We start from the raw sequence: 14,765 nt of genomic DNA, 5'->3' as shown, positions 1-14,765 counted from the left end.
GGGGGTGGAGCAGCCAGTCCTGCTTTAGAGAGGCTGTTGTGAAGGAGCAATTCAGTAACCCAATGCCAGCTGAAAGTAGGAAGGTGTGGGAACATCTGTTTTGCACATAAATGTTCCTTCAAGTATCCAAATGCAGACTCAAGGCATAATTTTAAGCCAACAGTGTAAAATTCTGTGGGTGGTAGTCCTTTCCTGCGAAGACATCCGTGGAGGAGTCCTGTAAACACGAGATAGGTTGGAGTATGGGGAGTTTGCTAATGCTCAGGAAATTGTTCTTCCAAGCCGTAAATCCTGCTTTAAGGGAAAGTTCCCATTTTCTAATGGTGAGGGAAGTGATTTGTCTCCACCATGTGGAGCTGCTTGCAGGGCAAAAGCTTCCTCATGGATAAACGCGTGCGATTCCTGTCCAGAGATGCTCAGTCCTGAGCCTTTCCTGTGTATCCTGAACCATGGGCTCTGCTCGAGGGGTTCACGTCCCATTTTGTAGCCCTGGTGACTCTGACAGCCCCAGCAGCGCCTAATCTGTGATGCCAGCAGGCACTGGGTCCATCTGTTGTGCCTTTGGGTGATGGCATTTCTTCCTCTCTCCTTGATGCCTTGCAGGGTCCACGAGGCATCCAGGGTCCTCCTGGTCCAGCAGGAAAACCAGGCCGCAGGGTGAGTGTCCTGGGAGCTGTGCTGACGACTGCATTAACTACAACTTCTGCTAGAAACCGTTTCTGCTGCCAAACAATTTCTGAGCGCCGAGCGCGTTGCACAAGAGCAGGCTGGCAGCCAGCTGGTGGCTTGTCCAGGACCTCTCCATCCATCTGGGCAGATGCAAATGGGGATGAGAGTTAAAAGCCAGGCGGCGTGGGGAGAACTGCAAGTCCACACTTGCCACTCTTTTGTCGTCTTTTTTTTTTTTTTCTTCTCTGCGGCGTTGAGGTTGTAGCTGCATAAACGCTCCGGGCTGGTTTGGACAGTCCCCAAGTCTCAGTAGTGCGCGAGGAGGATCCGGTCCCCGGGGGTTTTCTGGAGTTGGTATAAATTGTGCTCACTTGCTCTGTCAGCATCCCCAATGCTGATTATTTTACTCTATCCTCTGGCTTGTCGTGATTTGGCTTGCCAGAAAAAGAAACAAGAAAATCTTTTGTGTGACCTGCTTCTGGCTTTCTTAAAAAAAAAAATTATCTCATTTCAATTTGCAGACATCGTCATTAGCATATCTTAAAATGTGCTGGAAGATAATTACTTCAAATTAAAATCAATGACCATGTCCCAGCATCCCATGTAGTGAAGCAGCTTCGCTGCCATTTGTCTCGCACCCCTCGTTAGCGCCAGGCTGAGCCCGGGATGCTACTTCAAAAACAGACCAGCATTTTTTCCCTTGCCAAGGGAAGCTGCTCCCCAGCCGGCGAGCTCCGACTTAAATAAAACCTCACTCGGCCACAGACCAAAGAGCAGATGTCCCTGTGGTCCTGCCTTACCCTTTGTATTTGACTTTGCTTTTCTCTGTTGCAGGGACGAGCTGGCAGTGACGGCGCCCGGGGAATGCCAGGCCAGACAGGACCAAAGGTAGCGCCACGTATTTATGTGCGTCTGGTTTTTAGCAAGCATGAACTGAGGGACCCTTGGCAGAAGGAGCCCACCTTGCTTGAAGGAGGTTGTTGAAATGCTCCAGCGACTCCTGTGAAGTCATGGGCTCCACATTTGAGAGAGGGAGGTTAAACACACACCTACAAGGCAGAATAGCAATTTCTTTTCTTTTCTTTTCCTTTTTTTTTAATGCAACTTATTTAAATTGCTGGATCCTCTTAAGAATGAAATATGCTCCCTTGGCTGCAGTTGTAGAACAAATACTTTGGAATCCCAATTATGAAAGACAAACATGAATGAGCAGTTGGAAACGTCCTAAAAATATAACTACCAAAAAAATACCTATTAACTGGGAGAGGAAATGTAGAAGGCGTGGTGAGGAATTTTAATGCCCTGTATTTTTATTTGAGACAAAATCCCTTCATTCAGCTGTGATCTGCTGGTATTATTAAGCAAGAAAGAAGCTTTTCCACTGAAATTGAATGCAGAGAAAGTTTGCTCAGGGAATCATGTATTAGAAGGTTTAAGTACTTTATTATGTAGATACTTAAAGCTGGACTAGATGGGGGGGGGGTTGATACAGAGACAGGAGACTGCAAATCATTTATCCTGTAAAGTGCTTTAATGAGTGTCGACTGCCCTCAAAGGAATAGATGCCAGGGAAGAAGGGAAAACAGAGTAACGAGCAGCGCTGGAAAGAAGGAAATTTGCTGTGAGCAGAGACAGAGCGATGCTCTAGGACCTGCCACAAGGAAGGCGCTGTTGGTTACCCTGGGTGCACCTCGGCCAGCCTTGGCCAGACCGATCTGTCCTCAGATCTGCTCAGGTGTCATCGACTTTCCTTTCTAATAGGTAAAGTATTTGTGGGAGGGAGGAGCTGGTACTATTTTCACACACCAGTAGTATGTGAAAATACAAGTGGCTTCACCTCTTCGCAGAGGAAAAGGGGACTTTTCTATCTACTGGGTGGTGCTCGCTGCCTTCTGCCCTGGGCGTTAGGAGATGGTGTCACCCACCACTTGCAAACACCCCTGCGTCTCCTCTTTTCTAAAGAGTTGAGGCTTCCAGGAAAAGGCTGGCTCTGTGCACTCCTGTCCCCGTTTTCCCCCCAGAACAAACACAGGAGACTGGAACAGGGCACAAATTTGGAGAGAAACCCTGTTGTGGCTTGCCATGGTTCACCATAAGCTCTCCGCATACCGACCCGGAGGACCTGCATGGGCACGGGCGAAAGCCCCGGGAAGGCAGGCTCCTGCTGCCTGCCTGCTCTAAAACTAATGGGGTTTTGCTTTTTTCTTCCTCACACTTGAATTTCTCAACGTTGCCCGTTTCCTTTGGGAGCATCCAGGGGCCTGGGCAGGGGACGTGAGGAGCGCACTCAGGGGATGTTCGCGTGGTCGTTTGCAGGCAGATGCTGGCAAGCGCTGCCTGCGCTCTGCCAGCGTGAGGTTGCGTGACTTTCTCAACGCGGTGCCATGCACAAATTAACACACTGGCCTTTTAGCAGAGCTCATTATTTTGGGCTTGGCATCGTGCTCCCCAGAAGGATGCCCAAAGCTCTGTTTGGCCCAGAGCTGCGTTTACAGCAGTAGGCAGTGGCAGGAGCTGCTGGAGATGTGTAGGAAAAGAGGTATGCTTGGAGCCATCCTGGCCTTGGTTTGCCTTCCCTGTATCAGTAGCTTGGGGCTATATATCCCCTATACATCCCCGGTCTCACAGCTGGCTTTGTGCCTGCTCAGGCAGAGCAGGCTGCTCTTTGCAGGGTGGTGTGGAGATGCCCCTTTCACAATACCCTTAAGCATCCATGTGAAATCACCAAATTTACCAGCTGATGACATTCCTTTTTAGGTCGAAACAGATCTGTCTTCTGACCTTGACTTCATTAAGACGGTTTCCAGAATCTATTTGTATATATTTTTGTTTCCTTGGAGTGTCCAGGAGGGTTAAAAGGATGTGTGGGATGGATTGCAGTGAGGCTCAGGGTGGTGTTTGGGGACCTGTTGGCAGGCATGGGAATACTATTGTCTGGTTTGCTCACCAGTGGATTGTCGTTTGCAATTCCATGGAATTAAAAATAAATAAATAAATGGACTAGAAGAACCTGACCAGATGGGAGATGCTTTAGATCATGGAGAGATGTCACCCAGAGAAGCTCTGAAATCCACATGGAAAAACATTTAAAACTGTAGGTGCTGGGGGAAGAGGGAGGGGGTAAAATGACTTCGAGCTTTTTTCTTTTTTTTAATCTATAACTTTGAAATCATCACTGCTGGGGAGGCTGAATGTCTGAGGGACAAAATTGATCCCTCCTTGACACAGAAAGGAAACAAATTGGGAAGATATTCAACAGCAGGTGGAAATGTGTGCTAAACTGGTTTTTCTTTTAGGGTGACCGAGGGTTTGATGGCTTGGCTGGTTTGCCTGGTGAGAAGGGAAATAGAGTAAGTTATCTTCCACTTGTCTTCTGGCCGTGATCTGTAATGAAACCTTGGCAAGAGGAGGTGGCGGCTGGGAGGTGCTGGGAGGAGGGCGGCTGTTGCTGGGGATGCACCGCAATGGTGCAGTTAGGAGAGGATGAGAGCGTTCCGTAAGAGCGTGCGGGATGTCACAGCATCCCTCCCAGGCACAGCATTCACATCCTGGGAAGCTGCAAGATCCTTCTGGGACTGCTTGAAATTGGAAAGGGGGAAAAAAATTTCCTTAATAAAATGCAGACTGAAAAACAAAGCAAGAAGCAAAACCTGCTTTTAGACAGTGCAGTTGTGAATGGAAATGGCCAAAAACTATAATGGAATTATAATGGGATTCTTCTCTTTGCTTTATAATTAAACAATGGGAAAAAATGCAAGAAGCAGGTTATTTTGGCAGGCTGTTCGTGTCTCCCCTCCCTAGAGAGTGCAGCCATTGCTTTATAAAGCAAGGGAGTGTTTGAACAGCGGAGATTGCATCGTGATTACAAGCTACACAGGAAAGGGAAGACGGTGCCCGAGAGAGATACTTAATCAGCCAGAAATGGAACAGCATGCCTTGGGTAAAGCAATAACTGCGTGCAGAGCCTGAGTCCCTCTCCTGAAGGAGCTACAGCGCCTGCTTGGTTCCCAGACCCCTGCTGAAGTGTCACCAGTAAACCCTGTGAGCTCTAGCCCCTGGAGGACATTAGTCTGTCAGTGCTGGAGCCCATGCATGGCCCTGAGCAGGTAGAGAAGGGCTGCTGCTTCAGAGAGCACAGGGAGACGGGAACCGTGAGGGTATGAGTACCTTCAGCACGTGGTGCAGACAGAAAAGTCAAGCCTGTTGCCTGGATTCTCAACATTACCCAATATTTTCTATTGCCAAAGTGTCTCTGCCTTCTCTGAAGCTTTTCTGTTGTTTCTTTATAGGGTGAGCCAGGCCCCCACGGACCCCCAGGGGCACCCGGAGAGGATGGGGAGAGGGTAAGTCTATCTCTGGATTCGGCAGTCCTTTGAATTCATAACTAACTCCTGTAAACAAGAAGCAGATGCAGTATCAGCCGGAGACGTGGCAAGAGCAGCCAGCACCGGCATGTCGTCTGCTGCCAGTCGGCAGTGGTAACACCCCGTCCTTGTGTCCTGGGGATACTGCGGGTGGCCATAGCGAGAGGGAAGCAGAGCAAGAGGATGGGAATAAAAGTGAAAAGAAGAATTTGTTTTTAAAAATCTGGTCAGAAAACTCAGTTTTTGTTTAAAAAAAAAAAAAACAACAAACAAAACACACAAGAAAAATGTTCATCCTCTCGGTGTGCAAAGTATCACTTCTGATTTTCTAAGATCCAGCAAATTTTGCAGCAAGACTTGGGGAACAGAAATTCCAGACAGATGTGGGAATCAAAGATTAAATCATTCACTTCTCCTTCCACACTGTTTAGTCAATAGTCGAAGGCCTTTAGCAAAGCTCAAACTAAGTGATTACAGGTCTAGAAGGGCTGGTTTAAGAGGAGAGGTTGAAAATGCTGAATTCGTGGCTGTGAGGAGCGTGTGGTTTAATCGGAGGAGCGAGTATGGATTTCCCAGGCTCTAATCCCCTTCCACGATGTTTTCTCTCCACCTTTGGCTATTTGTTTTCTCTGTAAAGCACAGATAATAACATCTTCCTCACCACGATGTTGTGAGGATTAATTAGTTGCGGCTGTAAAGTGCTTTGAAGTTGAAAAGGCCAAACCCGTGTCTTGCGGGGAAAGAACGAGTGTCTGGAGAACTTTCATTCTAAAGAGAAAAAGAAACCATTCGAGGTGTGCAGGGAGAGAAGCTCGGAGCGCATAACTGGGAAGAGGAGCACGAATTTTATCAGCAGAAGAGGAGGGTTTACAAGGGCTGGTTGCTGGGATTGATTTCCTAAGAGGGAGCCTCAGGTTTTGAGTGATTTAAAAGGAACTCAGGGGAAGCACCTTCTAATACTCCTGGGGGATCGGTGGGGCATCAGCAGGAGATGGGAGCGGAGGGGTGAGCAATTACCCCTTTGCTGCCTCTGGTTTATCTGAGGAGCCCGTGGGCTAATTTGGCTAAACCACGTTCCCAGGGCGGCGCTCCCATGCTGGCTTCCCATTCAGTTTGGTACTAAATCTTGCAGTTATTGACTCGTGTGCCCTGAATTGTTTCTACAATATCTTGTCTATTAGCAAAATCCATCTTTATAAACATTGACATGAATTACGAAGTATCCTTACAGCATTTCTAATTGTGCTGGTTTTGGCTGGGTTAACGTTCTTCCCAGTAGCTGGTATGGGGCTGTGTTTTGGATGGTCAAGGCCTTTTCTGCTCCTCACCCCACCCCACCAGCGAGCAGGCTGGGGGTGCACAAGAAGCTGGGAGGGGACACAGCCGGGACAGCCGACCCCAACTGACCCAAGGGATATTCCACACCATATGGCGTCATGCCCAGCAATAAAACAGGGGGAAGGTTGGCCGGGGGGCTGCTGCTCGGGAACTGGCTGGGCATCGGTCGGTTGGTGGTGAGCAATTGTTTTCGTTTGCATCACTTGTCTTTCTTGGGTTTTAGTTCTCTCTTTTTATTATTTTCCTTTTCATTACAATTTTTTATTTTATTTTATTTCAATTATTAAACTGTTCTTACCTCAACCCACGAGTTTTCTCACTTTTACCCTTCCAATTCTCTTCCCAAAGTGAGCGAGCGGCTGTGTGGTGCTTAGTTGCTGGCTGGGGTTAAACCTCGGTAAATTCTGCACACGCAGTATTAGTCTCCAGGCTTACAAGGTGTTCCTTATGCCCAGCTACCCTTTTATTACTCCAGGGAAGCTGGTTTTCTGTGTGATTATTATTTAACAAGAATGAGACACCTGTGATGTGACTGAAATATAACTGGTTTGTTCTGTCTCTTTTGCTGCTTCTCTCTGCGCCTTTGCTGCTGAGCAGGGAGACGATGGAGAAGTTGGACCCAGAGGTCTACCTGGAGAACCTGTGAGTATCTCCTCTGTTTTGCTTTTTTTTCACTAAGATGGCTACTGAGAAGAGAAGATGCTTTCTGTTTGGTTTTTTTTGTTTGATTGGGTTTTTGTGTTTTGTTTTTTGTTTGTTTGGTTTTTTTAATGAGCAAAATTCTCATTGATTTTATTTGCTCACTGGCTCGTCTTTGGAAAAAAAAGGTAATTGTAAATGTAAAGCTTAGCTTAGATCGGTCTCATACCTTTCCTGCATGTATCCTTCTTCCTGATGTGTTAGGATTCAGGTAAGCGGGGTGAGGTGGAAATTATGCATGGTGAACATACATGAAATACAGTTTTCATGAGTGTTCATAGCAAACTCCAGTGAGGAACGGTTTTGTCCGCTATTGCGCGGGTAATGGCAGCAATCAGCCATGCAGCTCCCTTGCCCGCACGCTTAGTTTTGTGCAGCGTGAGCGATCGCTTTTAAATCTCAGGATGAAATCCTGGCAGGATTGAGCTCAAGGGGGGGCACTTCTAGCCCTGACTTCAGTGGGGTCAATATTCTGTTCGCAGTGCACAAAACTTCATAAATCTGCAGAATTTGTCAGTGTTTGGGCCTCCACATGCTGCTAACACCGGAGCAGCTGAACCAGGGCCAGCGAAGGAGGGAGTTCCTAGTATCAATAAGGTTGAAAGGAGATGCCTAGTGGTGGTGGACAAAAATCTCTTGACCGACCCAAAGAAATGCCTTGACCAACCCAAAGAAATGCTTTCAGGGAGTATCCCACTGGAAAGAAACAGCTGGGTTGTCAGTTTGAGACTCTGAAAGCATTTTTTCTCCCCAGTACCGAGTATTTTTGACTTTACTGGCAATGGTAAACTCTGTTTCTGGCTGTCTGTAGGTTTTTGTGTGTAGTACAGTTGTTGGCTGCTTATTTCATCCAAAATGCATTTCCTTTGTTGTGAAAAGAACATTAACTATCTATCATTTGCTATCAGCTTTGCTTTCAAAATGTCTTATCTTCTTGTTCTAAGGCCCAGCATGGTGGCCTGAGAGTAATTGATGAGAACTGTTGGACAGACTTCATGTGAGAAAGGGAAGGGTTGGCATTTACGGACTCACTGGAACTAAATTATAGACGAGATGTCTGATTAACTTCTGGGAAAGATTAATCAACTCAGCTGTCTCCTTAGCACAAGTCTAAGCAATAACTTATGGGTTATTAACGTCTTAAAAGCGTTTTATGTGCTCAGGTAACACAGTAACAAAAGAGGAACTTAAATGGTGATAATGCATGCAGGGAAGTTTATTTCAGCAACACGAGTAAAAATATCTGATGGCCAGAGTAGAGGTTTAAATTGCATTACAGGAAACTTTTTGTCATAAACATATACACTCTAAATCTGCATGTTTACCTCTTTCTCTGCCCTGAGCCAAAAGAGTCTTACCAAATTTAATGGTAACTGAAACTAGCGGTGGGACTTCAAAATTTCTTCCTCTTCATCCTGCTCCCTTTCCTTCCATTTCCCATCGCCAGCTGATACAGGCAGAGTTTCTGCTCTGCTGGGGCTCAGCGTGCAAAGCTTTTAGCCCGAGAACGTCTCCAGCGGCTGGGACAGACCACCCGGTCGATGCATCCAGTTTGTGCTGCAAAGTGCGTTTTTCGCAGGATCAAAATCCCCGCAGCCTCCAAGATCAGACACTTTCTTAATGTCTCCTATTTTATCCTGTACCATTTCATTTTAATTCCTCTGTCCTCTCTGCGTCATAAAAAGGGATGTATAATATTTGGGTAGACAGGTAAAACTGCCCATCAATCAAGAACGATTTTCCTCCGTGACAGTGAACAAGCACCATCCTTGTAAATACCCAGGGTCCCCCTACGGTCCCTAATTTAAGAAAGGGCCCGCGTTTAAAAGGTGAGCTTTCAGATCTGCAGCTGAGTGCACGCATAACCCCATCCCTATGCTTTCACTACAAACCCACCTGAAGGCTCAAGGTAGAGGACGTGCCAGGGTGTGATTTGCAAAGCTTCCTATTGAATGAATACAATTCTCCCGCCACGTCTCTGCTTATTCAATGTGATGCTCCAATCCTACCAATTTCCTTGAAGATGATGCGAGGTTAAATCTGGTAAGAAAGCTAGAAATGGAAAAGAAAACACCGTGATACCAGGAGTCCTGTCTGGTTAAGGTTTAAGAACCAAATGCCTTTGAAAATGTACATTTATGCTGCAGGCTGAAAACCTTTTCCAGCCTTGCTGAGTTGTATAGATTGTCAATGATAAAAATTACATCTGGAGAGATTTTGAAACGCTAACCCTAATGATCCATTAGCGGTATCAGGTCATTCTTCATAATACTCCCCAGCTAGAGTGACGTGGCTGCAAAGTGTCTTGCATCTTTGTGTGCATTACAGGGTAATCCAGGTAATCCAGGTAATCCAGGAATACGGTTAAATTAAAAAAAAAAAAAAGTTGGTTTAAGTGGGCCTTATTCCGATCCAAAGAATAAATGTCTGTGCCTATATTATTTATCTTTCTAATTCAAGGATGTGTGCATACAGGATTTCTCTTACTGATTTGTAAACTAAGAAAGCTGCTGTTACTGCAAAACCAACAAGGTCGTTGCCACGCCAGCCCCGACGCTCCCCCGATGATGCTCAGCCGTGCGCAAGCTCACCCCGATCCACGCTCGCGGCGGCGCGGGGCAGGGACTGGAAACACTAACCCCGTTTGTTTCCCCCAATAGGGACCCCGAGGACTGCTGGGACCGAAGGGGCCGCCGGGACCTCCGGGGCCACCGGTGAGTTCCCGGGGCTGCTGCCCTCCTCAGGCAGTCAGCTGAGTTTTCCGGGCAAAATACCCTGTCCCCGTTAGTCATTCAAGCAGATAATACAGCTGCATAATTTTATACATCTGTGCAATGACAAGAAGTGGTATTCAAAAAAGAGTTATGGCTCAAAGTCCATGTTCTCCCCCATTTTCAGTGGCGTCATGTCCATTTATGGCAGCTCAAGATTTGGCCCACCTGAGTAAATATTAATGCCTCGCTCAGGCTGAAAGGGAAGAATGAGAGTTATTAACACAGTGGCTTTGCTATTAACTTTTGCCTGAGGGCTGGTGAGACTTTAAAGCAGTTTGTTCATATTTTTGGGCAAAAGCCAAGGGAAAGAACGTGCTGTTTTTTATTCGGGAGACAATTATCTTATCTGTCGTGCGCTGCTGGAAGTGTTGATGCAGGGGCTCTCTCCATAAATCTCTGCAGCTTGCTGAAGTCCCAGAACTTAAAAACCAAAACCCGGGCTGCTGCTAGAGCTAAGGGGGTCAGCATTTAATAGTGGGCGTTGTGAAACCCTTAGCCCGTCCTGGGATGTGAAGACATCTTCACTCGGAGCTCCTAGTCCTGCTGAAATTTAATGAGGGTTCAGGATCTGCTCCAAAGCTGTCTCATGTTGCACAAGCGTGCCATCACACCCAGATAAGTTGCCCCACCAGAGCAAAACGGTGGCAGGGGAATCCCCATCAGGACATCTCCAGATGACATTGTGCCATGTTACCCCCTTAATGAAGATGCTCAGGGAGCGTTTGACCCCGGTTGCCTTTTGTTTTGGCACGGGGCGGCGCAGCCCCGTTGCCTTCGCCCGCTGCCTTGTTGAATGATGCATTCGTGTCCCAGGCGAGGTCTTCTGTCCGGTTGTTCCTTTTCATTTGCTACTCCGTGCCTGCTCGCTGTCGGAGGCGATCGGCTGCGGTACTTAGCCAGGATTTGCTCGACCTGGTGCTGATTCTGCCTCGCAGGCAGGTTAAACCAGCGGGGAAAACACTGAAATGACTCTTTAAAGTGTAAACTGGATTCGTGGAATTGGCTGCTTTACCAAACACCTTTAGAAAATTGTTCCCTTTCCATGAGGTCCAAAGGGCCTCTGGATGTTTTGTTATTTTTATGGCACTTTCTCTGTTTTTGTGGTGCAAAATAAGGAGATATTTTCTTAGTGCTGTTTTTTAAATCCTTTCTCAGGGTGTGGCTGGTATGGATGGACAAACAGGTCCCAAGGGGAATGTGGTAAGTTTTTTACTGCAAATCTCGCAGACAGTTCAGATATTATATAGAGTGAAACGTAAAATGTACTCTTATTAAATTAGATTTGCTAATTGCTTTTTAGCCTGGTCTAGATTTCTATAAGAGCCTGTGAAAACCACAGAGGGTATCTTTCTACAGCAAATGGATGTTAATTTATTATAACTTCTGATGGAATTACACATTATTTCCCCATGAAAGATCAAACATTTTCAGCAAGATGTGTGTTGTTCTAATGAATATAAAAATATAGTCATTTAACTGAGGGGGAAAAAAAGTCTTTATGTGCCTCATACTTTGTACTAATCGAATGAAATGGACTCCCTGCAGAAGAGCCAATGCAAAGCCAGGTTGTGTTAAAGCCCTGCTCAGCTCATTTGGGCTGCATGTCCATGCAGAGAAGTGAGCGTGCCCTGAAATAACTTCACCCCTCCCTGTCCCACCGTGGAGAGAAGCTGTTTCCCTTTCCCAGTTAGAGAGGGTGTCGAGAGGGTGCGGGGCTGTGCAGGGGGCAGGAGCTGCGGTGCCTGAGGGAGCACCGGCTCCGCTCTCGCCTTTCCTGCCTTCAGCTCTGCCCTTGTCTCCTCGCAGGGTCCTCAAGGTGAGCCGGGTCCCCCGGGACAGCAGGGTAACCCAGGTGCTCAGGTAAGAGGAAAACTCCTTTTCCATGGGTACGAAAAAGGAAGGATAATTTTGAACAAGCTTCGCTCCCTTGCCAGAGACGGGACCAGCAGTAAGGGGATTGCTGGGAATTGGCTTGATGATACATCGCTGCCCCAAAATCTTCCTGAAAATGCTCCCAGTTTCAGATCCCCCTGGCTCTCACCTGGTTTTTGCTGGTGTGATGCAAAGACAAACCCAGGTCCAAGCAGCCTCTTCGGCCGAGACACATCTTGTGGCTCATGTCTGATTTTTAGCATCCCATGGTCCAGTTGCTCTGGAGCCAGATGGGTAATACCGATGTCCAAGCCTTGCTGTCAGCCTTCTCCATGGCTCTCAGCAAGTCTTGCTCCTCAGAGCATCTCTGTTTCCACCCTGGGGATGAGCCTGGCTGCACATGGCGGAGCAGTGCAGCTCTCCAGAGGAGGCATGCTGTGCAAAAATAAAATTTTATCATCTCTTGCAAGACATTTTGAGTGGAGCTGGGGAAATCCCTAGCCGTCGCAGGCACCAGAATGGCGCTCAGCTGAGGCACTGCCAAAATGCATTTGGAACGAATAACTTGTTCCTTAATGACCCTAGTTTTTCTTTTCACCAGAATGGCGCTCAGCTGAGGCACTGCCAAAATGCATTTGGAACAAATAACTTGTTCCTTAATGACCCTAGTTTTTTTCTTTTCACAGGGTCTTCCAGGTCCACAAGGCGCGATCGGTCCCCCAGGAGAGAAAGTAAGTTTAAATACTGCAGCTCTGACTTAAGACAGCTGTTGCCTTTAATATGCATTTGCTACTTCAGCTGCTCCTTTGCCCCATATGCAACATCTGTTTGCAGCCATGTCTATGAAAGTCTAATTCCTCTCATTCCAGACAGAAGAGAGACAAGAAAGCACGGTTTACCTCTAATTCATAATATTTGCATTCATTTCCCATCTTAAGAGAAACATTCTGAAGGCAGCCTATGGTAAAACATTAGGAGAGGACTGAAAATTGTCTTTTTCTGTGGGCTAAATGCCTGGAAGTCTGAGCGGGATGGTAATGGGAAAAGCCCGTGGATTTGGCTTGCTCAGCCAAGATCCCCTCCTCCCCGCTGCCCGCCTGCACCAGCTCTCTCTGATTTTCCACCGCTGTTGACGTGGGGTAGGTGCTGGCCTCGGTTCCCCCCAGGCCACCCTAGGACCGTCAGGATTTAAACAAGGGGAACAGTTTTGCCTACAGAGCAGTAATTCTCTGGGTTTTTGCTCGGCTCCCGTTGAGTAGGGACACAGCGTGCGTCCCGGCGTGTGCACCAGGAGAGTCCCCTGCTTGTGTGGGCAGCGCGGGGTGGACTTAAATTATGTCTGTGTGAGGTGCTGGCACTAATGCTGCAGCATCCCAGGATGCTGGAACAACTCTGCCCACAGAAATAAGCAGGCTCCTGCAAGTCACGTCAGCTTATCCAACAGACTCGCCTCTCTGCAGGCTTTCACAGCTAGGAAAAGCAAGAAATGTGTCTGAAAAGACCCTTCCTCCGATGCTCTGGAGACTCTGACCACTGCAGCTGTTGTTTTTCTGTTCGTTTTTAGGGGCCGCTGGGCAAGCCCGGTCTTCCTGGCATGCCTGGTGCAGATGGGCCTCCGGTAAGTCATCCTCTCGTGGGTCTCTGCTTGGCGCCAGGGCTGCGGGGCCTGATCCTGCACCCATCCACCCTGGGTTGCGCCATGGGCTTGTGAAGCGTGTGAGCCTGCAAGGTCAGGCTCACCCTGCTCACGGTTCGGCTGGGTTGAAGGGTTTGAGTTTGAGAAGCCTTGTCCCTGCTCCAAGCTTTGCTCAGCCTCGCAGCGCAGCACTAGGTACTTCTCGCCACCTCTTTGGGCGTCTCTTTCCCCTCCTTCTGTTTCTCCTCTCTGTTTTATGTCGGTTGGCAGCTCACCGAGGTAGGGACGGTCTCCTCTGTGTGTGGTTATGCGTACCGCAGCACTAGCACGGGGTGGTCGTCATCTCGCTCAGGGCCACTGGGCACTGCTGCAGAACGGTGATAAGAACGGGTTGAAATTGCATGTCAGTGTTGTATTCTCGCAGCTTCCTCCTAATCCTACTTTAAACATCATTTACTCCTTGCTCTGGGAATTGGTCTTAGGAATCTCTGGCCTTTAAACCTGATCTCATTTTTACACACCTCAGAGGCACCTGGTTTTAAGAGTGCCAAATGTAAAATAGTTACATTCCACTAATGCAAATGCAGAGCATGGCAAAAAAAAAAATTACATTTCCCACCCTGGGATTATCATTCCTGCGGAGGGCGTTTTGAACATTTGTACAATTGTTAGCTGAGTCAACAGAGCAGCTAAAGCAGAGCCCAGAACACCTCTAAGGCTGTAGCTTTCGATGTGACATTCCTACAGCAGCCTCCAGGGAAGCGCAGCTGGAGGAGACGCAAGGTCTATTTTTATGCAGACTGAAGGCTGTATAAGACCTGCGAGCTGAGCACGTGTGGGTGTGCGTGGACACAGGTCCTTTGCCACAGGTAGCCCTGTAGTTTGCAGACAGTTTGTAGGTTTGTAAGCATATGGGTTGCTCTTTCCAAGGACAAAAACCCACCCATGTTCTCTTTATAGAAATTGGTCTTGGAAGATATCTGAAAATCCCTGAGGGCCTGAGGCATCTCACTGCGAAAGCCAACCAAGTTGCTCATCAATTCTTGATCTTAGTAGCAGTAATGGAGATGGGCATTTTGAAAATGGTGATGATTTAGCGCAGAGTGGACAAAGGCTTTTAAACTCCTGCTGCACTCCCATTTTGCCTCCCCTGGGGTGCAGAGAGATATCAGGAGCTGAAGGCAAGCACAGTTGTATGACCCCCTTTGTGCACTGATGCTCTTGGTGTCATTTAAACTCACAGGACAAATTCAGATTGCGTTTTCTCCTACATTTTGTTGATTTAAAAATGACAGCTGTCATTTTGTTTCTTTATTAAACCAGCTTGTTTTATGAAATCCGGCTTGTCTGACGTTCCCGTTCTGAAGTCTGATGATGGGAAATACGATTTTCCTTGTTATATTGGTAGGAAGT

The 14,765-nt window shown here is 47.5% G+C and overlaps 1 protein-coding gene across 1 annotated transcript in view; it reads left to right on the top strand.

Moving 5' to 3' along the window:
* COL5A1 (collagen type V alpha 1 chain) overlaps positions 1 to 14,765 on the top strand; it is a 124,432-nt gene that overhangs the window by 60,498 nt on the left and 49,169 nt on the right. Inside the window, exons 15-24 of the mRNA XM_019472435.1 lie at positions 604 to 657; positions 1,504 to 1,557; positions 3,966 to 4,019; positions 4,959 to 5,012; positions 6,969 to 7,013; positions 9,731 to 9,784; positions 11,000 to 11,044; positions 11,651 to 11,704; positions 12,403 to 12,447; positions 13,281 to 13,334. Of these exons, the coding sequence (XP_019327980.1) occupies positions 604 to 657; positions 1,504 to 1,557; positions 3,966 to 4,019; positions 4,959 to 5,012; positions 6,969 to 7,013; positions 9,731 to 9,784; positions 11,000 to 11,044; positions 11,651 to 11,704; positions 12,403 to 12,447; positions 13,281 to 13,334 (513 nt within the window). The remainder of the gene's footprint in view (positions 1 to 603; positions 658 to 1,503; positions 1,558 to 3,965; positions 4,020 to 4,958; positions 5,013 to 6,968; positions 7,014 to 9,730; positions 9,785 to 10,999; positions 11,045 to 11,650; positions 11,705 to 12,402; positions 12,448 to 13,280; positions 13,335 to 14,765) is intronic.

Source organism: Aptenodytes forsteri, unplaced genomic scaffold (assembly GCF_000699145.1).
Source record: "Aptenodytes forsteri isolate BGI_AS27 unplaced genomic scaffold, ASM69914v1 Scaffold68, whole genome shotgun sequence".
Taxonomy (NCBI): domain Eukaryota; kingdom Metazoa; phylum Chordata; class Aves; order Sphenisciformes; family Spheniscidae; genus Aptenodytes; species Aptenodytes forsteri.
Note: the sequence above shows the minus strand (reverse complement) of the source record. Positions and strands in the feature narration are given on the sequence as shown.